General features: G+C 33.8%; 1 protein-coding gene across 6 annotated transcripts in view; it reads right to left on the minus strand.

The window, feature by feature from the left end:
* Positions 1-5715: 5715 nt before the first annotated feature.
* LOC132755176 (leucine-rich repeat-containing protein 49-like) overlaps positions 5716-26503 on the minus strand; it is a 75962-nt gene continuing 55174 nt past the window's right edge. For 4 of the 6 annotated variants that reach the window (XM_060746381.1, XM_060746018.1, XM_060746246.1 and 1 more), the window contains 8 exons: positions 25761-25805; positions 22203-22402; positions 21198-21353; positions 20464-20674; positions 19916-20101; positions 19011-19120; positions 12080-12215; positions 5716-6786 (listed from right to left, as the gene is read on the minus strand). In XM_060746381.1, the coding sequence (XP_060602364.1) occupies positions 6586-6786; positions 12080-12215; positions 19011-19120; positions 19916-20101; positions 20464-20674; positions 21198-21353; positions 22203-22402; positions 25761-25805 (1245 nt within the window). In that variant the 3' untranslated portion in view covers positions 5716-6585. The remainder of the gene's footprint in view (positions 6787-12079; positions 12216-19010; positions 19121-19915; positions 20102-20463; positions 20675-21197; positions 21354-22202; positions 22403-25760; positions 25806-26503) is intronic. The other 2 variants (XM_060746309.1, XM_060746097.1) reach the window with 1 other exon arrangement.

Here is a 26503-nt window from a genome sequence, read left to right on the forward strand (position 1 = left end):
CACGTAAAGACCTAAGTATATAATAACGGAATTGACAGATATTGTTGTTGATTTTAAGTAACAAAAGTAGGCATGCATGCATTTGCGCATACCTCTCTTCCGATAGGAAATGACCTTTTTTCAAAATTTGTAATTCTTTCTTTAAAAAAAAACAACAAAGGTCATTACTGATTGATACAAGGTCCACGAGAGGTTACTCTGGATATCAAAAGACTGCAAATGAAAAATACCCCATTAGTTTCGAACTCACGGCAACAAGTTTACTCGTATAAGCATTCTAACGCAACACTAGAACATGTTTTCAATGGGTGTGCGATGACTTGTTTCAATGTATATTGCATTTGATACAGCTTTCTGGAATGTGTAGATGTTTATGACAGGTGCCAAAGTGGGACCGAAAAATAAAGCCTTTATAAAAAAAAATATTACATTCTCCATTTTCTTGGAACCAATGAGTGACCTCTGCTTTTGACTTGAGTTATAAACAAGAAATGTTGTTGGACGTTACTACCATACTTAACGCATAATTTAATAGGTGAACCAATATGCAGCCTGCAATGAAAATACAACTGCGTCGTATCATATTTTATTTTCAACTGCGTCGTATCATTTCATACAAATTATTATTTTCTTGGAAAATAAACATTTCTTTTTAATGAAATTTTAGTAAATGATGCAAAATAATATTTTGAAGTTTATGGTGAACTCTGAAACGGGTATATAATTGATTTGAAGGAAAAACCGATTGATAAAGCAATATGAACTGCGTCGTATCCACACAATTTCATAAAAATTCTGCTCCGCTTCGAGTTGCAAGTTCGCTATAACTTTTGTTTTACAAAATAGTTGTTCAAGCAACATATACCGAACGAACCGGAAAATAGTGGAGCGTGTTAATACATATATCTGGTTTTCAATCATTTCCAACAAAAAGAGTTATAAACAAAAACATACCTTTTTTGTTCCAAGATGGCGGCGTTTGTTTACATTTTGTAGGATACGACGCAGTTTTGATTCCCAGCCCTGCTTGAGGCACTAAAGGAGAAATAGCCTGGGGTTGTTTGGCCTATCTTGTGACACTAAATGAGAAATGGGGTCTTTCTTTTGGCACTAAAGGAGAAATGGTCTGTATTTTAAACCTATAAAAATACGAATATCGCCATTGATGCAGAAAACATTTAAAGGTCTCACAAGTGCAATAAATGTAATTCGACCTTAGAATTTATTTGGAATTTAGATTTTCAAGAGAAAAGCTGCTTACCGTTTTTGGATACCTTGCCTCCCAATATGAAATTTTGTAATAGTTAGTTTGCAAAATATTAACCTTACAAAATCATCATTATCAAACTGAAGCATGGTGTAAAATCTGTATGTCATATGTGTTGAACAACCGTGCAGTCGTATTCTGCAAAGGGGGCGTCCGTGGCCGAGTGGTTAAGGTCGTTGACTTCAAACCACTTGCCCCTCACCGCTGGGGGTTCGAATCCCGACAGGGACTTTTGATTTTTTCATGTGAGGAAGCTATCCAGCTGGCTTACGGAACGTCGGTGGTTCTACTCAGGTGCCCGTTCGTGCCTGAAATAATGCAAGGATGCAAGGAGGGCATCTGAGGTCTTCCTCCACCAGTAAAGCTGGAACGTCGCGATAAGACCTATTCTGTGTCGATGTGACGTAAAACCCACAATAAATAAATAAAGTATTCTACAAAGAAATTATCAAACTATTCTAATGAGTGTACATGTATTGTTATTTCGGGCATACAGACGGACGGGCACTTGTGGATAGTTAGGATATTTTCTTACTGTTCCGAAAAAAAGATATAGTTTATAATAAACCTTATTATATTGCAAGGAGACAACAACAGTGTTGTACTTCAGTCTGTTGTTTTATGCACTTTGTTGTGACATAACGGTGATCGCTATCTTTTACTTCATTCACACAAGCAGTCTGTTAGTCCCAATCAAGGACACTATCTTAAATGTATTAAAGTTATACACGTTGTAAATAATCAATTTAGGAATTGGCAAAAAAAAAATAAAAAAAATATTTATACAGAAAGTTTATGGGACTGGAAGGGGCAAATAGGTCCAGGTCCTAGTCAGGACCTCAGTTGGAAACTCCATGGATTTGCATTTAAAACCGAATTAAAGAACCTTTCCATGTTATTTTGCAGGTTCATTTTCAAGCAACTGCAACCTTAGATTTATTTTTAGCATTAAATGGTGATTTTTCAAATCTTTAATAACTATTATGCGCTGGCCAAGCAATTCCTTTTTATTGTCCGATTGTGAAGCCTTGAAGGGAAAAATGCCCAATTGCTAAATGCCACAGGGATAGGACGCTTTGATCTGATATTATCCACTACCGCTTATCCCTCCCCTCCCCACCCCCCACTCCCCCAGTTCCTATTACAACACCCAAAATATGATTTAAAGTCAATTTCCACATTATCATATCAAAGTGTCATATCCCTGTGCTGCATGCAAGATGTTTTTAAGATGGTCTCGTCATGGTCATGGAAAGCTTGCACCCTCGTTATTTTTTGTTGTTGTTTTTTTAGTGGTAGCAGAGACGCATTTTTGTTCTACAATGATTTTTGAAATATATGATCATTCCATGGCAGTGACAGCAGCAGCAGACCGATTCTTGATTATCCAGGCCCGCCGAGGACAGTTTGCAACGGCAGCACATTTTCCTCTAATCCAACTTATTTAACTTGCAAGAGACAATCAGGAATATTGCTGAGCACGAACGGTACGGGGGTCGGTCAGTAATGATGTGGAAAAGCATCAGCTGGGACAGGTCGACGGCTTAATATCGTTGCGCTAAATAGAGTCAGCATACATCGATGATATGTTTAGACGTCAAGGTTAGGCTGTATGCATGGGCAGTGGGCGACCATTTCATTTTATTGGACGACAATGCGCGTTCCTACCTGCAGAGGTAGGTTATTGAGCCCCATGACTAGTGTAAACGTATGTCAGGATGGGGAAAATAAATACAATTTTTATACAGTTTTCTAAGTTTATAACAAGTATTTCGGAAACAACAGTGTCTAGTGAGTTAATAATACTGGATATAAATGCATATCAAGTTACAAGTTTGGATAACTATGTCGTTTGTAAGATGTTTACTGAATTTGAACTTTGGCGGTTTTAAAACTTTATTATCTACTTGGAGGTCAAGATTGGTTGGGTTCTGACTTTTATAAGGTTCTGTGTTTGAAATCCACCAATGAAACACCAGAAATCCGGAAATCCTCCAATGGATTTCTGAATCTGAAATCTTGGATTTCAATGGCGGCCATATTGAAATCTCGTATAAAACCTGCATACGAAAATCATAAAAGCTACATGCCTCCAGATGAGTCAAAATATTTCAATAAAATCAAACTTGAGAAAAATGTACTAAGATGTAAGGAAAAGTAAAAAGTTTCAAGATTCAAGTAATAATTTACATATTTTGTGCGATTAATAACTGATTTTTTTCAGTATTTACAACTATATTTCTACTGCATTACTAACGCAGTAAAGGCTATTTAAGCACATTTTTACCACTTTTTTGTAATATACGTGATTTGTAAATGCCATTGATAATGTGTAAATTGCTTCCCTTTGGTTACTTCACAATATTACACATTCAAATACATTTTCAAAAATTTCATGAAAATAAGCATGAACCTGGAGGCGTGCTGCTTTAATATACAAAAACATGTAGTGAATACTTAAGGATTTCTGACCTTGATCAATCATAAACTTTACATAAATTACGTTCTTGAATTGAATTTGACTGAAATTGATATTAACAATAAGAAATCTTCAATATAAAATATGAACTGACAGATTTCATTGGACGTCTGCTATACAAAAAATGTAAAGAGAAAATCAGTTTTCTGCTATACATAAAGGTAAGTTTAACATTTCTATCAGCCTAAATTGCAAAGTCAATAAGTGTCAATACAGTGTTCCTTCAGATCAATCAGGTAAGTGAATCTTTTTCTTGTAGAAGTCAACAATATATGAAGCTATAGGATTTCACAATGTCACTTGGATTTTATTACAAGTTCTGTTGTAAGTACATTTCAGAATTATGCTAGAATGTCAGATCCTTACACTAGCCAACTCAAACAATCGATTTAAATCCAATCGAGCACATATGGAATGAGCTGCAGATAAGGATATCAGCTCACCAGGTGCGACCAAGAAGAACCCAGGAGCTTGAGGCGATGTTGGTGCAAGAATAGGCCGCCATTCTCGCAAGGGCTGTTAGAAACCTCATTGGGAGCATGAGAAGTTGCCAAGCAGTTGTCTTCAGCAATGTACACATACGCTACTATTAAAGTGCCATCTTATCCTTTTTATGAGTGAGTCAAAAAAGAATTATGGTTTTGAACTTGATTTTGCCAGTCCTTTCTTTGAATATTTCTGATCTTGACTTGAACACGAATGTACTTGTACTGGTGCTCTACTAATAAGTAGTGTACAACAGCGTTACAAAGTACTCAAGACTTCTGTATAAATTTCACAAATGTTAGAGTACCAGCAGGTGACGTAAAGTCTTTAGCCCATGTGGATGAGACAATGTTATTTTTAAGGTTGTACATTGTACTACATATACATTTTAAGAAAATTTGACCCAATTTTGATTCAAGGAAAGCTATGTAGAGAACAGGGGAAAATTTGACCCACTTTTTCACTAATGCAGTAGTGCCAAATGAATTTTGGGGTCAAGGTCATATTTCAGCATGTCAAATGAAAGACAATGTGCAAATGTGTCTAATGTTCAGATACAAAGGCCATAATGCAATAATTCAAAATAAGTGTTCTTACTTGAAAAATATTTAGGTATTTACTGCATTATATATAGCTGTTAAATCACTTTTCAGTCCATCTCCTTGAGTAACTACTATTGGTGTCATATACATGTATATTGCATTGATGGAAAGTAATTTTCAGTGTATGACTCAACCAAAGAATTCTAGGTACATAGGTACACATGTTAAAATGTATTCTTACACTACCTGTCAATGATAATCTTAAAATGTATTTAAGTATATGAATAAGGTTCTTGTTTGATGGCCTGCTGGGTATGTCTAATCTTTTTGTTGTGTGAGAAAAAATTCTGCCAAGGAAATGAACCGAGGGGCAGCAGTAGTTTCCCTTCATGCCTCCAGCTGGTAAGTTACCATATTAAAGTGACAAGAATGTTTAATCCCAATCCATATAAATAATTTATGCCTTACTAATTTTACTTATGCATACTGGTAAAAGGGAGATAACCACAACAAAAATTGCTTAGTTACACACAATGATTATGTCATCTTTAATAATTATAATTGCCATTTAATGGGTAGATGACGAGACATTGCAACGCTTAACAATTATATTTCTTTTTTGATTTACATGTATAAGTATCTTTCATGGAATATTTTGTCGGCTTAAACCTAAATGTAACATACCGGTATTCATACCTGTGTTATTTACAAATTCTGTTAGGTAGGTCATTACCTTGTTATATTTGCAAACAAAAATTCTCTGCTAACTTATTGGAATTTATAATGCTTAACATTACATTATATTTGAACTGTTTGACTATTAATTGTATTTATACAATATTATGTTGAATAAAATATATGTTCTGTTACATGTATGTATGTTAAATAAGTATTACATATGTCACTGCGTAAACAATAAAAATATATCAACAGACAAAATATTTCATATTTTATTTTATTTAAAACAAAATAAATACTTCGGAACACCACTATCTGTTGTAGGGCTATAATTGATTAACATGCTTGCATAATTAAGAAAATCAAAATTTCAGATATACGTTACTACCAAATTGATTTACCAAATACACTGGTATACCTTATACACTGGTATATATCACATACAAAGAGAATTTAACAGTCACAAAATACTTTGGACTAGTTTTACAATCAAATAATGTGTATTTCAAAACAATAAAATGTCACCTCAAAACAACATTGAATATTGGTCAGCAAAATGTGCTGATATTTTTTTCTTGTTTACCAGAAACTTGCAAACATGGTTAATTTTGTCATTAAAGGTCACACAATAAATCCAGACTTCCGTTCCTATAAAACTGGTCCTCTTTTCCATATTCAAGAAGTCCTGTACTTGTATACAAAAAACAGGTACCAGCCAAATTAATTTAACAGTACCAGTGAAAGACTGATTTCAATATATTTCATCACTTAATTGATAACACAATTAATTACAGCACAGCTTTAATTACAGCCATGATTACAATCAGGTAAATATTTCAAACTGATCATCCATGACATAGATTGGGTTCACAGTTAGCACTTTTCAAAACCATATAAAATGATAGAATAGCAGGTGTAATGCCAAAATCTCAAGTAGTAAATCAACTGATTCCTTTTGAGCATTTGTCTGATGACTGGATGGATTATGGGACAATTCCTTTAATCCTGGTTTGAATTATTTCATCTTGGGTACCAGTCTGATTATTTTATTCAGGGTACCAGGCACCAGTCACATGACTGCTATAAATGATTTAATTTTGGGCACCAGTCATATGACTGGTTCACAGCTAATGCTAACTTTTGTCTAAATCTTCCAGGCATTTTTTCATATAACTAGTAGAGTCTGACATGTCTGATACAGCTGAATAGACCATTTCATAAAATATCTGGGGCCATATTTTGTTCAGTTCATTACGTTTTCTGTCTACAAATATGGCCTCTTTTGTCATTTCATTTATATAACTTCTCGCAAAAGTTCTCTTCCCTTGCAAGTCCTGAAAATACAAAACAAAAATATATATATAAATAAGAAAGACATGTTGGTAAATCATGTATGCCCCTTATTGGCAGCCAATTGTGGCCAGGTTATTGAGATTGACTTTTGACTTAGTGACCAAAAACTCAATGGGGTTATCTACTGGTCATGACTTGTCACTACATTGAGACCGTAAAGGTTGTGTGCAGCAATTTTATGACAAAGTTATCACAAATCATACCAAATAATATATGCATTAATTTTATGAATCATGTAGGCAACCTTAATGACAGCCAATTCGTTAACAATGGGTTGTCAAGTTATTGATAGGAAATTATATGATATACAAGGTCAATGTGTCCTTAACCTCTGATCCCTGACCCCAAAATCAATAAGGCATATCTACTGGCCAAGACCAATACACCTATGCAGTTTGAGGGCCAAGGGCCCATGGGTTACAAGTTACTGATAAGAAAACATTTTTACTTACAGGGCCAATATGACCTTGACCTTTGACTGGTTAACCCCAAAATCAATAGGGGTCATCTACTTGCAAAGACCAAAGCACCTACAAAGTTTGCGGGCCAACAGCACATGGGTTGTCAAGTTATTGATCGGAGACCGTTTTTACCTACAAAGTCAATGTGACATTGACCTTTGACCATATGACACCAAAATCAAGAGGGGCCAAAACCAATGCACCTATACAGTTTGAGGGCCAAGGACCCATGGGTTGTCAAGTTATTGATCAGAAACCCTTTTTACCTACAAGGTCAATATGACCTTGACCCCAAAATCAATATGGGTCATCAACAGGCCAAGACCAATGCACATGTGAAGTTTAAAGGTCAAGGTCCCATAAATTTTTGAGTTAAAAAATTGGAAAACATTTTGACAATCAATGTCAATTTGACCTGAAGAAACCATTTTAAATAGTGGAGCTATTGACCGACAAACAGAAAAATGGAAAGCAATATACCCCCACTTCTTCAAAGGGGGGCATTATAAATAATTCAACTTGCTAAATAAAGCAAAACATACGTATTGATAAGATAAGAAACAGATGAGTGTGATCTTTTGGAATAACCTTTGACCTCCCTTTTATAATGCTTCAAGTGTGACAGCTTCATACTTAACAGGCTATAATTAAACTGTTTCTATGAGTTTCAGCTATCAAGTTTATGGAATTAAAGTGTTATACATGTATATGAAAAATATGGATTATGATTTGTGGAAAATGGAACAAGTATTATGAGGATGTTTGGTACTTGATACTTGAAGGTGATTTAATCAACTACAAACTGTGACTTTTATGAAAACACATGCATTGCTTTGTTTGAAATATGTGGACATCAGCTATAACTTTTATATTACAATGGCGCAGTAAGTAGATAAATAGAGGATATTGAATGGGTGAAAATACTAAATTTATTGAACAGGTTGAATAGAATTATATCATGCAAGCCTCCGGGAGCATAATATTGTTTTATTCAACAAGTTCAATAAATTTAATATTTAATCTACACAAATATAATATAATTAAAATTAGAATGGTTTACAGTTAAAGAGTATTTTTTCATGACATGCCTGTAGTGTAATGCTAACATTAGCACACTTTTATGCTATGTTTATATATAATGCAAATGACATCATGTCAAAGTGTTATTTCAATAGTGTAATATTGTTTTTATTAAATGGGTTTGTTACACTCCTGCTCCATTGTTTATGTGATAAATTTTACACATTAAGCTGTTTAGTGATTATATATGCTGTTGCTGTGAACCTATATATGGTCAAAGTGAACAATTCATTTCAAATGAATGATTTATTTGTTTATATACACATTTCTTTGTGTAATCAATTATTTACTGCAGTTCTATACCTGTAACTACTAAACATAGTATCTGCCATCCTTAATGAGAGTCAAACCTATACCAGGAATGGGAGTCAAACCTATACCAGTAATGGGCATGTGATATAAAATCAGCCACCTTAACCACTCAGTCACTGAGGTCCCATATGTCAACAATGACCAAATATGAATTCCAATTCTTCAGACAGGAGTTGTGCGTAAGTTTTAAAGTTCTTATGAAAATTCTAATCAGTTATTCATTATCAAGCTCATTATTATTCAATTTCAAATGAAATTTGCACATGAGGAATTTGCACTTGAGGAATTTGCACTTGAGCAAATCATTACTACACAGTTCATGAATCATGCTAAATTTGAGTTGCTGCTTGATGAAATGCTAGTATATTCACACCCAGAATAATGCACTTAATTTTGTTATACATTTGACCAAAGTTTTCGGAAAATCCTTCAAGAGGTATAGGTTTTATTGAGCGGACAAAAAATTATCTGCCATTTGACCTTCAAGCATGACTTTGATAACATTTGACCTTCAAGCTAGATTTTGATGATATTTGACCTTCAAGCATGACTTTGGTGACATTTGACCTTCAAGTATGACTTTGATGACATTTGACCTTCAAGTATGACTTTGATGACATTTGGCCTTCAAGCGTGACTTTGATGACATTTGACCTTCAAGCATGACTTTCATGACATTTGACCTTGATGACATTTTACCTTCAAGCGTGACTTTGATAACATTTGACCTTCAAGTGTGACTTTGATTTTGGGCTGGCACAGCTGTGACATGGGTTCTGCTCATCCTCTTGTTAAGCTGAATATCTGAGCCAAGTTTGAAGAAAGCCCTTCAAGGTAAAAAGAGTAGACAAAAAATTGTCTTGACATTTGACCTTCACTTGTGACCTTGAACTTGAGCCTGCACAGCAGCAGCAAGATTTCTGCACATCATTGATTTAAAGTGAACATTTGAGTCAGGTTTGAAGATGTTTAGCATGGCATGGGTTAATGAATTCACTCTCAGCTGTCCCATATAAGGATCATTTGCATCTGAGTGGCTAAGCTTTTTAACGCCCGCCTGGGACTTCAGATTCTTCTATGTGAGCAGCTATCTAGTTAGCTTAGGGAAAGCTGGTTGTATTTTACTCCAATGCCAAGTTGTGCCTGATATAACTTACAAAGGAACATTTGAGGTCCTCCCCCACCTGTAAAGCTGGTAAGTCATCAATTACATTGTCAGAGTGATGATATAGTTAACTAACCTGCAGCCTACCACTATCTTGTGATCAGAGTGATGATATAGTTAACTAACCTGCAGCCTGCTACTATCTTGTGATCAGAGTGATGATATAGTTAACTAACCTGCAGCCTGCTACAATCTTGTGATCAGAGTGATGATATAGTTAACTAACCTGCAGACAACTACTATCTTGTGATCAGAGTGATGATATAGTTAACTAACCTGCAGCCAACTACTATCTTGTGATCAGAGTGATGATATAGTTAACTAACCTGCAGCCTGCTACTATCTTGTGATCAAAGTGATGATATAGTTAACTAACCTGCAGCCAACTACTATCTTGTGATCAGAGTGATAATATAGTTAACTAACCTGCAGCCTATTACTATCTTGTGATCAGAGTGATGATATAGTTAACTAACCTGCAGCCTGCTACTATCTTGCGATCAGAGTGATGATATAGTTAACTAACCTGCAGCCTGCTACAATCTTGCGATCAGATTGATGATATAGTTAACTAACCTGCAGCCTGCTACAATCTTGTGATCAGAGTGATGATATAGTTAACTAACCTGCAGCCTGCTACAATCTTGCGATCAGAGTGATGATATAGTTAACTAACCTGCAGCCTGCTACTATTTTGTGATCAGAGTGATGATAAAGTTAACTAACCTGCAGCCTGCTACAATCTTGTGATCAGAGTGATGACAAATAGGCTGCTACTATCTTGTGATCAGAGTGATGATATAGTTAACTTACCTGCAGCCTGCTACTATCTTGTGATCAGAGTGATGATATAGTTAACTGACCTGCAGCCTGCTACTATCTTGTGATCAGAGTGATGATATAGTTAACTAACCTGCAGCCTGCTACAATCTTGTGATCAGAGTGATAATATAGTTAACTAACCTGCAGCCTGCTACTATCTTGTGATCAGAGTGATAATATAGTTAACTAACCTACAGCCTGCTACTATCTTGTGATCAGAGTGATGATATAGTTAACTAACCTGCAGCCTGCTACTATCTTGTGATCAGAGTGATGATATAGTTAACTAACCTACAGCCTGCTACTATCTTGTGATCAGAGTGATGATATAGTTAACTAACCTGCAACCTGCTACTATCTTGTGATCAGAGTGATGATATAGTTAACTAACCTGCAGCCTGCTACCAACTTGTGATCAGAGTGATGATATAGTTAACTAACCTGCAGCCTGCTACTATCTTGTGATCAGAGTGATGATATAGTTAACTTACCTGCAGCCAACTACTATCTTGTGATCAGAGTGTTGATATAGTTAACTAACCTGCAGCCTGCTACTATCTTGCGATCAAAGTGATGATATAGTTAACTAACCTGCAGCCTGCTACTATCTTGTGATCAGAGTGATGATATAGTTAACTAACCTGCAGCCTGCTACTATCTTGTGATCAGAGTGATGATATAGTTAACTAACCTGCAGCCTACTACTATCTTGTGATCAGAGTGATAATATAGTTAACTTACCTGCAGCCTGCTACAATCTTGTGATCAGAGTGATGATATAGTTAACTAACCTGCAGCCTGCTACTATCTTGTGATCAGAGTGATAATATAGTTAACTAACCTGCAGCCAACTACTATCTTGTGATCAGAGTGTTGATATAGTTAACTAACCTGCAGCCTGCTACTATCTTGCGATCAAAGTGATGATATAGTTAACTAACCTGCAGCCTGCTACTATCTTGTGATCAGAGTGATGATATAGTTAACTAACCTGCAGCCTGCTACTATCTTGTGATCAGAGTGATGATATAGTTAACTAACCTGCAGCCTACTACTATCTTGTGATCAGAGTGATGATATAGTTAACTTACCTGCAGCCTGCTACTATCTTGTGATCAGAGTGATGATATAGTTAACTAACCTGCAGCCTACTACTATTTTGCGATCAAAGTGATAATATAGTTAACTAACCTGCAGCCTACCACTATCTTGTGATCAGAGTGATGATATAGTTAACTAACCTGCAGCCTGCTACTATCTTGTGATCAGAGTGATGATATAGTTAACTAACCTGCAGCCTACTACTATCTTGTGATCAGAGTGATGATATAGTTAACTAACCTGCTACTATCTTGTGATCAGAGTGATGATATAGTTAACTAACCTGCAGCCTGCTACTATCTTGTGATCAGAGTGATGATATAGTTAACTAACCTGCAGCCTGCTACTATCTTGTTGATATGTAAGTCCAGCTCGCCCAACAAACTCTCCCTGTGTTTTATCCATCTTCACTGTCCCATCTAAAATCTTACGAGACTTTTCTTCACTCATCGTTAACAACTGTTTCCGTCTAAAATTGACAAAAAATAATTTGTTCAAAACAATCTTTCTACTTTATGAAAAGTTATCCATTATCTTTGCAAATGTCATTTTCAATAGGAAAACATCTAAGTCACTGCAACTTCACTGTGTAGAAACACATCTGCATAATCTACGTCCTGTGATTGCAAAAGATGATACAAGTTGAATTGTGTGAGGTTGCAATATATAATACAGTGATAGGAAGTAAAACATGGTAATCACAATAACCCATATATACATTGTATTGTAGTCCTGCATTCTACACTGTGATTTATTTTGAATCCTTAGTATCTCTCAAGCCGCCCTTTTATGATCTGCAAAGTTATGTAATTACAGAGAATGTTACTGATGCCTAACAAATCTTCTATACAAAAAAAATAATAGAAATAATACTCTAGTTAACATCTATTTTACATGCACATAAAAATTAATGGGAATATGAAAATAGACGTACAGTACATTCCTAGTCTTCCCAAGCAAGAAAAGCTAACAAGTCACCGTATCACTTCAACATGGTTAGTGTGACTTAAAACATGACAAAATAAGATTGTAGCAAAAGTCATAATATATGTGGTCAACAGTTTCATATTCCTTCATAATAAAAATAATGAACTGTTACATCTTTGCCCTTGTTAATCAACTTTGTAACCTCATATGTCCCTGCATGCATCACATTGGCATGCTAGAGAAGAGTAACTGTTTCTCGTACCCTCAAAAAAAATTGAAAAAAAATCAACTTGTGGTCAGATATGGCTCTATATTGTAAGCTGATATTTTATATTTCAATTTTGAAATTCAACAATTTTAAACCAGGATAATTTAGCACATTTCATAAATTCTACAGGGTAGGTAGTGGTTAATCAGGTGAACTTATACTTGAGTCTGAAACTAAAAATACTTACGCCCCATTTTTCACATGGTTGGTAGTGGGAACCGATACAAATTTTAATCCTGTTTTAGACTGGTTCCCCATTTTAAATTCCTTCAAGAATGATGATTCTTTATTAATCACAAGATTAGCTTCATCTACTTTACCTTGTACAGCCCCCATTCATGTCTTAGTTTTTCACAAATTCTTTCTTAATATGTGTTTCCATTTCAAAAATCTTTTATACAATGTGCATTCAAATATCAAATTATCTGCCAGAAACTTAATTTAATTTAAAAGTATATCACAAAGTTCACAGAATAACTAAAACCGAATTCAAACATAATTTTCACACAAAACTTGATTTAATCTGTTTCAAACTGTAGTCGCATTGTCGAAAAGAGTCCACTGAAACAATTCTGCTTTATTTATTAAAAAGACTTTATACTTAACAGAGTTCATTAGTCATTTCTACCTTAATGTCATTGCCATGTTTTCATAATAAATTTGTCACTTATTTTAATTCTTTAACTGATGTTTCATAAAATATAACAAATTGACATCCAACAATAAATCAGATGTTGTCAATAATTTTCTCGATATAGTACGTAACAGTGTAGACAGAATGTGATGCTGACAATATCTTCCTATAATAATACAGACACCAAGAATTGATTGATTTACTATAGCTATATACAGTACAATTTGTTCAGATCTGATTCTAGGATATCCATATCTAATGAAATTATAAAATTCTACGGCAAATCATCATTAACTGGATCATTATCACCACAAGATTATCATCAAATCATTAACGTGTCGCCCACTTCACCTCATGCTTTCATCGATTTTATTATAAAAACGATTTGTAACTTCTAGTCTGTATTAGATACATGTATAGTCCTGCACATGTGAGATCTCAATATTTGTCACGTTCTATGTAACTGGTTACCTATGTTATAATGTCACTCGTATTTCTCAAAAAAAATTAAATACATTTTTTATCATATCCTCAATTAGTGCAATATAGGTGTCAGAATTTTATGTAGAATCATCTTAAAATTAATAGAAGTTGATGGAAAAAATTAACTGTCACAACAGAAATATATTTATATATATGCTTGTAAACAGTAACACTATAATTCAAACAGATTTCAACAGATAAGTCTCCTCAACATCTACCTGTCTGCTACTGTATAGTCACTTAAAATTTATCACAATTATTTACATTTGTAATTCCTTATTAAACACAAAACATTCCTTTTATCAACTTCACAAAAAATACAGTCAAATGAAGAATTGTTTCAAATCCATTATATTATTGTTTTAGCATTTTTTATCAATATGATATCAAATGCTACTACAATTTCTAAAGTTAACAATGAAGCTAAAAAAAACCACTACAACTTCAAATATAGTGCCTGTATATACATTGTACAATACTGTATAAAAGGCCAGCCAAATCTTATTTAAGATTTATTTTTCCCAATACACATTACGTATATAATGAGAATATTTTATTTAAGCCTCTCAATGGGCAATATGAATTATACATTATACTGTAAATACTACAATGCTAATCACGTATTATACCAATCAGTATTAAAATAACAGTCACCCTAATACTGACTTAAATAAATATCTAATAAATGATTTATAGAATCTTACGTTAAAGACTAACAAATGGCTTATAATAAAAAAATATGGGGGAGTCTCATTGACTAAATGATTAAAGTCATTGATATAAAAATCACAGGCTCGTGAAGCTCTCAGTACTGTGGGTTCGAACACCATTAAAGACTTTAAATTACTTAAGTGAGAAATCTATTCTATTCTACTCAATTTTGCAAAAAAATAGTTCAAGGCTGGGCACCTAAAGTATCTGTGCAAAAGCAAAGTTGGAAAACTGCCATACAATCATTAAAGAGCCAGTATGAAATCTAAAATTATTTTTTTCATAATCATTATTTGAACTGTACTGTATGCAGAAAATTAATTATTTATTTCATACAGTTGACAATTAAAACTCAAACTACCCTAATTCTTTCAAATCGGTTTGCTCTTGCTTTAAATTTAAAAATGTCAATTGTTATTTTCTAGGCCTTCAAAATTCTAACATTTAGTACCAGTCAATATAGAATCTGATCAGTTTCCCAAAGGTTGAGATCAGTCCTCAATCCTTTCTAATACATTACTGCTGCTACTGCTAGGTTCAGTACATTTATGAAATATTCAGTTTAAAATTATATCTGTTTGTGAATAAAAAACTGTATGTTCAAATTTAAAGAGACTTATGAGAGAATAAAAATGTTTTCTATGTACTTATTCTATGATAACTGCACATCTATGCTGTCAGTTCAGGGCTACACTAGCCAAAACATCAATGTAGTTGTGCTAAATTTTACATTTTATGTTTTGACCTATGACACGCAAGTTTAAGGGTCTGGAAGGTATAAAGCACCTTTGTTTTTAAAGTCCTATCTGAAAAAGTTCATAATATTTTTTAGATAGAGTTGGGTTGAACTTGTGAATCTTTTATTTGTAATTACATGTAGTGTTAATAATTGACAAAAGTGTTTTCTTTTCACACAGTTATGGGCCGGAAATACGGCCCCATTTGCAAAGCCAGTAAAAACAATGACATAAACAAGGCTTTTTCCAACACATGATAAAAACTATTTTTCCAATTTAGAAACTAAAAATAGGAATATATTTACAAATAATAGCATTACTGTATTTTCAAAACTGACATGGCCCTGGTCTGGACCCAATCACAAAAGACTGGGGACAAAACACTGCCCACTATGCCTGCTATAGGAGTTCCTTTATATGGTTTCATGCCAGTTATGAATTACATTGAAAAATGAAACACAGATGCCACAAAGACATCTCTGTATTGTATATATTTCCAGACTAAAATGTTCAAACAATTTGCCTAAATGAAAAAAACATACATCAAGACGATAAGTAACAAGCAAATTCGTTGAATTTATATCCCCCGCAGAGTACTGGTTATTACTAACACAACAACTGAAGACATAAGGCTTTATTTACATATATCTATCATGGTGTAAACAGTATTATTTTCTGTATACATAAAAATATTCAGGGCAATAACAGAGCCATAACTCTGTGTTAAATAGTTATATCTGGACATGCCAATGAGATGTAAATTGCCTTTTTGTATCGATGGTTCCCATACAGTTTTGTTGAAATCAATACAGCAGTTGCAAAGAAATAGCAATATTGCTTTATATGCATACTACATAACTAATCAAGGGCCATAACTCTGTAATGAAGGGTCTGGTCTGAACAAGGCAACAAATTATGCACATCTCCTCATGGTATTAATGTTTCCCATAAAGTTTAATTGAATTCCAGCCAGTAGTTGCAGAGAAGTAGCGGGGAAACAATTATTGCTCTATATGCATACTGCATAACTAAACAAGGGCCATAACTCTGAAGTAAAATGTCTGACCGGAACAAGGAGAAGATATGCTCATCTCTTGGTATTGAAGGTTCCCATAAAGTTTCGTTGAATTCCAGCCAGTAGTTGCAGAGAAGTAGCGCGGAAATGATTTTTGCTCTATAAGCATAACTAATCAAGGGCCAAAATTCGGAGTTGAATAGTCTGACCGAAACAAGCCACCGATATGCGCATCTCCTCTTAATATTGATGATTCCCATAAAGATTTGTTGAATTCCAGCCAGTAGTTGCAGAGAAGTAGCGCAGAAACGATTATTGCCCAATATGCATACTGCATAACTTATCAAGGGCCATAACTCTGATTTAAAGTGTCTGACCAGAACAAACAGATGATATGCGCATTTCTTATTGGTATTGAAGGTTTCCATAAAGTTTTGTTGATTTCCAGCCAATTGTTGCAGAGAAGTAGGGCGAAAACGATTATTGCTCTATATGCATACTTACTGCATAACTAATCAAGGGCCATAACTCTGAGTTAAAGGGTCTGACCGGAACAAACTGATGATAAGCGCATCACCTCTTGGTATTGAAGGTTCCCATAAAGTTTCGTTGAATTCAAGCGAGTAGTTGCAGAGAACTAGCGCAGAAACGAAAATCTGTGGACATCCGGCGGAAATAGGATAGAGGCCATTTTTTTTATTATTTCCTTTTGTTAAATAAGGGGCCACTGGCCCCTTACTCTATTGAAACTGATGAACTTCTCTTTTTTTCTGTTTTACAGTTAGATGGCCCTCTATCCCTATTTGGTAGTGCGGATGGACTGAAGAAGGGACGCCAAAACAATATCCCCCTCCTGATTCCATCATTGGACATAACATTTCACAGTATTTATGGGATCTTTCCCACTTATTTAATTATTTTAAAACCAAGCATTTAATTGATACCAAAAACCTTAAAGTGTATATGTAAGTGTATGTCATTACAGTTGTTTCCCTTTGTTCAAAATGTCTTTAATCATTTAAAAACCCATACTATTAACTATGTTTAACAAGCAATTATAATAGTATTCAAGCAATAACGGAATAGAACCCAGCAACATTCTGAGGGACCATGGCGATTTAATTGTGCCATTTTTGAAGACATGAATGAACATTATAAATATATTGAGTTCTTAGTTTATCTGTATCATGGAAATGTGTTAAGTTTCCCTGCCTTATAAGGAAATCATGTTTATAATTTTATGTTGCCTCACACTTCATTTCAATGTTGTTATATTTTTCTGGTCCTTCGGAATCATTGACTCCAGCACTTTTAAGTGTTGAGAATAAAGTACTGCTCAAGCCGGTGCTAGGGGGCTTGAGGGATGTTGCACTTTTTCATGTACAAACTCAATCAAACCTAGTCTGCAATTTTTATGTAATTTTGCTAATTTTTTAATGCTTCACTTTTTTTCATATCTTTATACATCAGATAATCAAAAGATCCAATTTTATAGGATGAATACGTATATTGTTTCATCTTTCACTATTTTAAGTGAATTTGTTGGAAAAGTTCAAAGTTCATTAAAAGTGATCGCAGGACGAGTAGGATACAGTCCAACCACAGTTATTCGACAACCATTTATTCGAATACCCGGCATTATCCAAAATAGATCAGCGGTCCCGTTTTTATCTCTATATAAATCAATATAAATACAAGCATATTATTCGAAATGCATCATCCGAATGCCTCCTATTTTTCGAAGTAAACTTTCGGTCCCCATTTTACAATTATGTATAAAAGAATTTCGCACCCAGACTAATTGCCACAGATCCACCCGCTGATTGTTCGACCTGTGAAAATTTTTCAACATTCATGCGTGTATTTAGAAAATCATGATAACTTTAAATACTGAAATTGAAAAGCTATGCACTGTGTCCGATGTTGTTACTATTATTGCTTGAAGATAACAGCGATAATTTTCATACATACTCTATATGTGAATTTGTCAAAACATCCAAAACATTTTTTTTACATTAATTGTAAGGCTACATGAGAGCCTTAACCCTAATCGAAAATACCAGAGTTATGCTGTAATTAAATACTGTAGTGACTACAAGGCCATTATCAAAGTTTTACACGGAACGAAACGATACATAATGTAGAATAAAATGCAAGTAATTATGTTTTCAATGCCAATAAAAATCATTTTTACACATCTTTTCTTTAATATTTATTTTTTATCAATTGACGGCAGGAAACAAGTGTGTTGTAAACGGTAGTTTTGCTATGATTGGCAAAGTGCAGTAATTTTCGTCTATCACAATATTCTGATTTCGATTTTTCAAACCCATCAATTATTCGAGGTAAATTTTCAGTCGCTAATGCTTTGATTAAACGGGGTTGGACTGTAGTTTGATTCTGTAGTTAGTCTGCACTGATAAGCCGACTAGGATGGTTCAATACTAAACTATTTTTAGACTGAAATAAGGTAAAACACTGTAACTCACCTTGTTTCCCCAAGCAATGAGAGAAGTCTTGTCTGAGGTAGTTGAGTGGTTGTTAAATTTGATATGGCACCGAACAATTTCTCTGCATTCATAACATCAGAAGCTGTTACCTGTAAATATGAAATGTTAATTATATTATCAGGGTGTTTATTTTATTGTGCACATTTAATAGGCAATATTGAATCATAACTTTGAAATTTGTTTTTTCCCCAAATGTTCCAATAAAAATTTCAAATCAAATCTGGTAATTGTTGTGAATGAGTTGGCACCCAAAGTTATATATACCATAAGAACAAATGTTGGTGACATATTAACAGTAAATTTTAAAGTTTTGCCAAATTTTGGCTATCTTTTTGGCAAGAAATCAAAAGCAGTAATTCAAGGAATATTTAGTTAAAGCATGTTTATCTCTCAAAGTATCAAGCTCACTAAAACATAAACATCTGTCCTAGGCATATATCATATTATAGAAAGGCATAGACTGCAAAACATGCTTCATAGGGCTCTTTTCCTCACAGCAATAATGATTATAAGAAGATAGTGGCCCCGGCAATATAAAACTTTTTTCTGAGTCTTGTCTGATATCTCAGGATTTTTCTTAATCAGTGAACAGTCTGTGTCAGTTTCTGACCAATCAAATTCCTGAGATCTGAGTTTGAGCTTAGTCTAGAGAATTTCTTTACAACCTAGAATGAGTTGTAGCAAGTCTTGTCATTACCACAAAAATCTTTTTGTCATATTTACACAAAAAACTTTCTGCCACATTACTGTCATAGTAACGTATGCAATCATTCTTTTTATTTATATTGTTTTTCTCAATAACTTGTTGAAGTTATAGCTTGCTTAAATTCGGCCTTATGCTGAATTAAGCCCAGAAAAACAGCAATAACACTGAGATAACATACCTCTACATTATTTATTCTCTTCAGAGCAAAATGAGCAAGCCGGAAGAGAAGATAACTTTTCCAGAGTGTATATCTTGTAACCGGGTTACCCTCAAGTTCAATCATTAAATTATCTAATCTACGTAGACTTGTCAGTGCATTCAACTGTGTAAAACTGCAGATATTTGTAGAACTGAACACCAATGTCTGAAAATAATAGTGTCATCAAAATACTGTTGCCTGTGACATACTTGTGTCATTTGTTGTAGAAAGGGACATACAATAAGACAAAATTATATCAAGAGTTACAGACCTTACATAATTATAAACTTATCGCAAAATAAATGTGAAATATTTGGAAATTAAAATCTGAAGTTCTAATGGCCGAAACAATCTGCGAGTATTCATAAACCTGGCAATGTAGGTCACCAAATGAACATGTATATAAGAAACATGTTATCCAAATGTAAAAAATCTTTAGATAATAAACATTTCTTCTCAGTACCTTACTTATCTGTTTACAATAAAATTATAACAAAAAATAGCTAAATTAAAAATTTTCACCATACCTGTGTTGCAGGAAATCTTGTCCTAATTTTTTGCAGATGTTTACAAATTTCATCAAAGTCTATAAATTTAAATATGATCACAGTTACTGCCCCTGCTGCCTGCATGCCCCAGTTTCTGTCTAGGGCTTCCAGGGATGGAGGTCCATACAAAGTTAATGTATCACCCTCTAAATCAGCAAGGTTGTTTAAGTTGGAAGCTTTATTGTCCGTCCTGCAAATATAGAAATTAACATAAATTATACCTTTAAATACAGTCATTAATACTGTCTGTAAAAACATTCTCATTGTGCTTAAACTGCAGGTTTCCAGACAGCAAATAAAGTTTGAAAATATTAAACCTTAGAAATGTATGAAGAATTCTCGAAGAAAAAAAAATTCACAATGCACATAATCCTTTACATTCTATGCAAAATGGTGCTCAATTTACAATTAAAATTTTCAAGCCATTCATAAACAGCGTGCCTGTTTAAACCATTTCTGCACAGTTTGACACATTGAAGGTAATTTAAGCTATTTGTACTTAAATCAATTTTATTTGTTTGCCTGACAATTTTTTAAGTATTTAAAACATTTTCTTTACTTCCATGAAAATTAGCATGAATCTAGAGGCATGCTGTTTTTAGAAAATTCCTCACTGACACATATTGTCTAAAAGCAGAGTTTTGACCATAATTAACTAAACAGGTGATGCTATTACATTAAATGATATTGATAATCCAGGAACAATATATTACCCAAACATCATGGTTTCTTTATACAAGCCACTAGGTTTAGGTTCTGGTCGACGCTGTTGTTGACTAGCAGTTCTCGGCCTCTCCCTGGAGTCACCACCATCTAGTGACATACTGTGTGCACTCCCAGGACGACTGTTAGCTCTACTGCTTTGTTTACTGAAATCATAAGTTGTCTGCCATCATAAAGACTTAATTAACACATACACTCTCCACATAAGTTCTCAGAAGAAAAATCTTTGTAACAATTTGACAGGTTAAATGTGTATGAAAAAAAAAAAAGAAATCATATGTATGTGTGTTTATAGCTGTCCAGATAGCTCAATAGGTAGAGAGTTTGAGTGTGAATCAGGCTACCCGGGTTTGATTCCTGGATGGCGCATGTCACTTTCATTGTGACTGATCATGAAATCTTTTCTACAGTCAATCACACTGTACATGTACCTCTGCTCTAGTTTGTACAGTAGTTTCAGTTCCTTGCAAAAGTGAGACAACTAGTACTGGTAAACTGCTCAACTGCTTTCCCAGGTATGATGTGACGGTAAATTCAATGTGGCTTTAACTGCCCTGATCCAGAGTGAAAACTACCAACACCACCACCTATGTATGTGATGAATTCATAATTTTCCTTACAATAATTACCTTTCAGTTATATAGGCCAGGGATAGTATCAGTAAGTACAACTATCAAGTCTCCACTCCCATACCATAAAATATACATTGACATGAAACCCCAGCCAGTCACATAACTGACAGTTAGCGGACTAGTCTGTGAATCTATCCCCTTCATGCCCATCATCCAGAAAACCAATTGCTTTCATCATTTTAAAATAATTTTCATTATGATCCAGCTTAGAATCATACACATGACCTACTGCATTAGAGGCAGATACTTAACCACAAAACCATCAGTGTCCATCAATAAAACAGGAAACACTATGGTTAGTTATAATAACCCTGTATTCAATAACTATCTTCAATTCAAATCAAAACAATATAACAATGTTACCTTGTTAGAGACTCTGACTCATCCCTACTCTCCTCTTCACCATCATTATCCGGTGTTACAACCTCCGAGTTTGGTACTGACCCGATATGGTTTGCGTATAGTTCCGGGGTACGAGTCATCTTTGAAGTTTTTTGTATAAGTGACCCCTGCATGACCTCCCACTGTCTCTTTGCATTGTTGATGGCAAGACGTCTCTTCTCCTATAATTGATACCAAAATAAAGTCAGTCTTACACACGGACTTCGAATACATGGACAAAATTGGTCCGTGTCTTATGAGTGACCATCCTTATAATGGAGTGAAATAAGTAAATAAAATCAGAATTGAAGTGTTCTGAAAAAATAAAACTATTGAAAAGTTCTAATATAGAAACAAATACATAATACATGTACATTATTTTATTGAACATTTTAACATTTATACCATATAAACACAGAACAATTTTGTAAAAGAATGTCAAACTTCAGATTTAAACAAAATAATGACATATAAAATTGAAATAGAAATAGTAACACGCAACATTAAGTGATTACAAGTTAAGATCTAAGACTTAATGGATTATACATGCATTCAAAATGCTTTTTATTTTCTAATGTAAGAGGGGTTCTACAGTCTATAATCATACAGTCATGCAAACACTCCAGATTTCCCATAATATGTACCGTATACAATATTGTATATAGTTCTATACATGCAGATATCCCTTCACAAATATAGACAACCATATATATATATCCTATATAAAAAGTATATATTACTACATGTATAAGACTAGCTGACCAAAAACCAGAAGATTTTTAGCTGGTCAGTTATTGAAGATTTACAATTTCTTGGAATTTTTTTTTAAATGTTATTTTCTTATAAGACTATAATTGCAATTGTTTTATTTGAGAAATCATTCCCGTCATTATTACACAAAGCTGTTAATCTGACAGTGTAATGATGTTAACTTTAAGGAATTGAAATTGGAGACCGGAGCTGTCAGTGCTTGACAGTAAGAAATGGGGCATAACTCTGTAAAAATAGAGAAATCAGAGTTAGGTGACTTGTGCCCATTATGTTAGAATAATCACAGAGAACAATGGTGTCAAGTTTCAGAATATTCCATTCAGTAGTTTAATACAACTTGCCTTACAAACCTAATAATGTGTAATGCCTATGTCATGCTGACCAGAGTGAGAACAATAGTTCTATTTATTCTTCGTATAGTCAAGCTTGAAACTGATTTTTGAGCAACAAACAGTACTGCATGGTCATATATTTTTGACAGACTTTGCTCCATACAATTGGCACAGTCTGTTGTTATTACAGCTTATGCTTAAAACATTAAAACAGAAGGATGTGTAAATATTGCTGATCTTTCTTCTAGTTATCACTCCAATATAATAACCAATTTGTAATTAGTAACTTATATACAACATCAATTTTATTTAGGCTTAAACTTTTGTATTTCCTAGTTATACATACATTTTGATTAATGAGCCACATCATGACAAAAACAACATAATGGGTTTGCGACCAGCATGGATCCAAACCAGCCTGCGCTTCCGCGCAGTCTGATCAGGATCCATGCTGTTCGCTATCACTTTCTCTACTTGTTATAGGGTTTGTAAGCGACAGGTTTTGTCATGGCGCGGCTCATTTTATGAGCCACAGCTGATATGTTGTATTATATTAAATAAGAAGCTGAGGATTACCATAATTAGAGATGGAAATATTAAATAAGCAAATATCACACAATATAAGAAAAACACAAGGTAGATTGTCTCTGATATTTCATCCATCAACTAAACAGGTGAATTTTTTCATGTTATAATCAACTTTTATTTCATAGCTGCCATTCTTTTAACAGTACAACTGAAAGTTATTACAGCTAAAACAAAGGAAATGATATTATTACATAATTTGTGTATTGAAATAGTTTTCCAAATACAACATACCCAGTAATATTTTTTCCAAACAGATAATTGATCATTTAATGAGGACATGGAATCTTTGCTTTATCAAAAGACTTGCATACAATATGCACAATATGTATATAATAGAAATAGGAGGCTATTCAAATAATACCTGTATGACAATTATATAAAATCAACAAGGCTGTTTGAAGGACATGCAGCTATATTTTCTGCTGCAGCAGACAGGAAAGTGTTTGTTGTTGTTTTTTAAATCTTTAACCAATCTTGATGATGGCTATCAAACCTGGCCAGTGCACTATTCACATTATAAGCACATTGTTTGTGTTATCAAATAAGTGATTAATTAGATGAAGTAAATTTAAAATCTTCTAAAAATTATCCACCAGAACAATTTTTCCTCCTATGCATAACCTTGACTTTTGGGAAATAACCTGGATGTTGTACTCCACACATCCTGTCATAGTAAAAATGTGGACAAGGTAGTCAATAAATTATGAACAGACACAAATGTGAACTTTTTAATATTTGCATGACCTTGACCTTAGGAGTAGCAAACTGGGTGTAATGCTCTGTCATAATTGTAAATATTTGTACCAGGTTTTTTTATAACCTTCCCAATGAGGACACAAAATGTGGACTTTATAACATTTGACCTTTACAGAGTGACCTGGCTGTTGTGCTCTGCATATCATGATGTTACAATTGTGATCATTTGTGCCAAGCTATTTTAAACAAAATTTTAGCAATTTAAAAGTTATGGAGCAGACCCAAAATGTGAACATAGTTACTTTCTACTATTTGACACAGTCAAGTGTCCCCTTGACTTTGGGTTGCAACCTGTTTGTTTGCTCCGCACATCACCAGCATTGTCATATTTAACAACTTTTAAATTATTAGCATTTTAATAATTATGGAGAGGACACTTATATGACAGACAAACAATCATACCAACATTATTGTTCTTTATGAGCCACTTTCTACATAAACCAGTGATCATCTTTTTACATATAAACTTATTGACTGCAGAAAGAAGCTCACAAACCAATTGGGTATTTAACAGATAATGTCCAATCAATATCCCTCCTCCGCCTTTGGAAGGGGATAACAAATACTTGTAGATGCTTGGACAAACCTCATTCCTGACATTTCAGGCTCTTGAAAGCAACAACTGAGAGTACAGAACTTGGTCAGAGTACGGAAATCAAATTCTAATAGTGCATACAGCTGTAAAAATTTCAGCCAATGCTTAGAGGTGAAAAAAAAAGAAGTGAAAAAGAAATAATGCTAGAAAAAGTTAAGTTGATGGATGGAATATCTTCACTACTCCTTAGTACTGATAGCCTGGGTGTTTTTTTTAATATATTCATCATATACTCATTACTAGGTTACAATTAGACCAATAGTTTTCTATGTATTTTACTAGAATGCATATTTTAAAAATAAAACATTGTTCCAAATGATGGAAAATATCAACAAAAGACAGCTCTGTGGTCTGTATCTCACAATTCATAACAAGATTTGGGCTTATCATCAACAGTTAGTAAAATTTATGAACTTTTATACTGAAATTCTTTTAATGCTTTTTGTTTCTCATGATTTTCCATCAAATGGCACAATCTACTACTGTTTATATAATTACCAAATCATTGGAAAATGTGACAGGGCTTGTAAATGAATTGAGAGTCTGTATTTCCCAAAATAAAAAAACAACAAAAAAACATTGTCATACATTTATGAAAATCATAAAAAAAGTACAAAATGTTGTTGTCTTCTCGTCAAATTTACTTTTTAAATCAAGTAAACAATAGATGTTTTTCAAGGATACTTTATGTATGTGCAATGTCACAAGTTTTCAAGATAAGTTTCCATCAGTTATTTGAAAGTGATTATTCATACGAAACTTTTCTATAGACTGTAACCTATTAGTTATGGAAGCAAGTGTCTTTTATGGTCAGAAAAACATTTGTTTTATAAAAGCTTTACTTCAAAATTCAAAGTGCTATTAACTAACTTCATGAGGGAAGGTTGACAGAAAACAATTTTATGATATGTAATTTTTTGGTTGGGTTTATTAAAGATAATGTCAGAATTGTCTTCAGCTGAACATGGTAAAACTAACAAGCTTTTAACAAAATAAACAAGCTTTTTTTAAACATTATCAAGTATATTTTTACCACTGTTGAAAGAATCTTTAAAATAAAAAGGAATGTTGAAAAACTAGTTTGCTGCAAACCATGATACATAAAATCATAAAGCAGTAGGCTCATTAAACATTTTCAAACAAAGTTTTATTTGACAAACAAAAATCTGCCAGACAAAGCAGCTTAAAAACCAGCTCCTGCTATGACAAGCTTGGTATGATTGTAATGTGTACAACACTGG

This window comes from Ruditapes philippinarum, unplaced genomic scaffold, assembly GCF_026571515.1.
Source record: "Ruditapes philippinarum isolate M1 unplaced genomic scaffold, ASM2657151v2 ctg2273_1_1_1_1, whole genome shotgun sequence".
Lineage (NCBI taxonomy): Eukaryota > Metazoa > Mollusca > Bivalvia > Venerida > Veneridae > Ruditapes > Ruditapes philippinarum.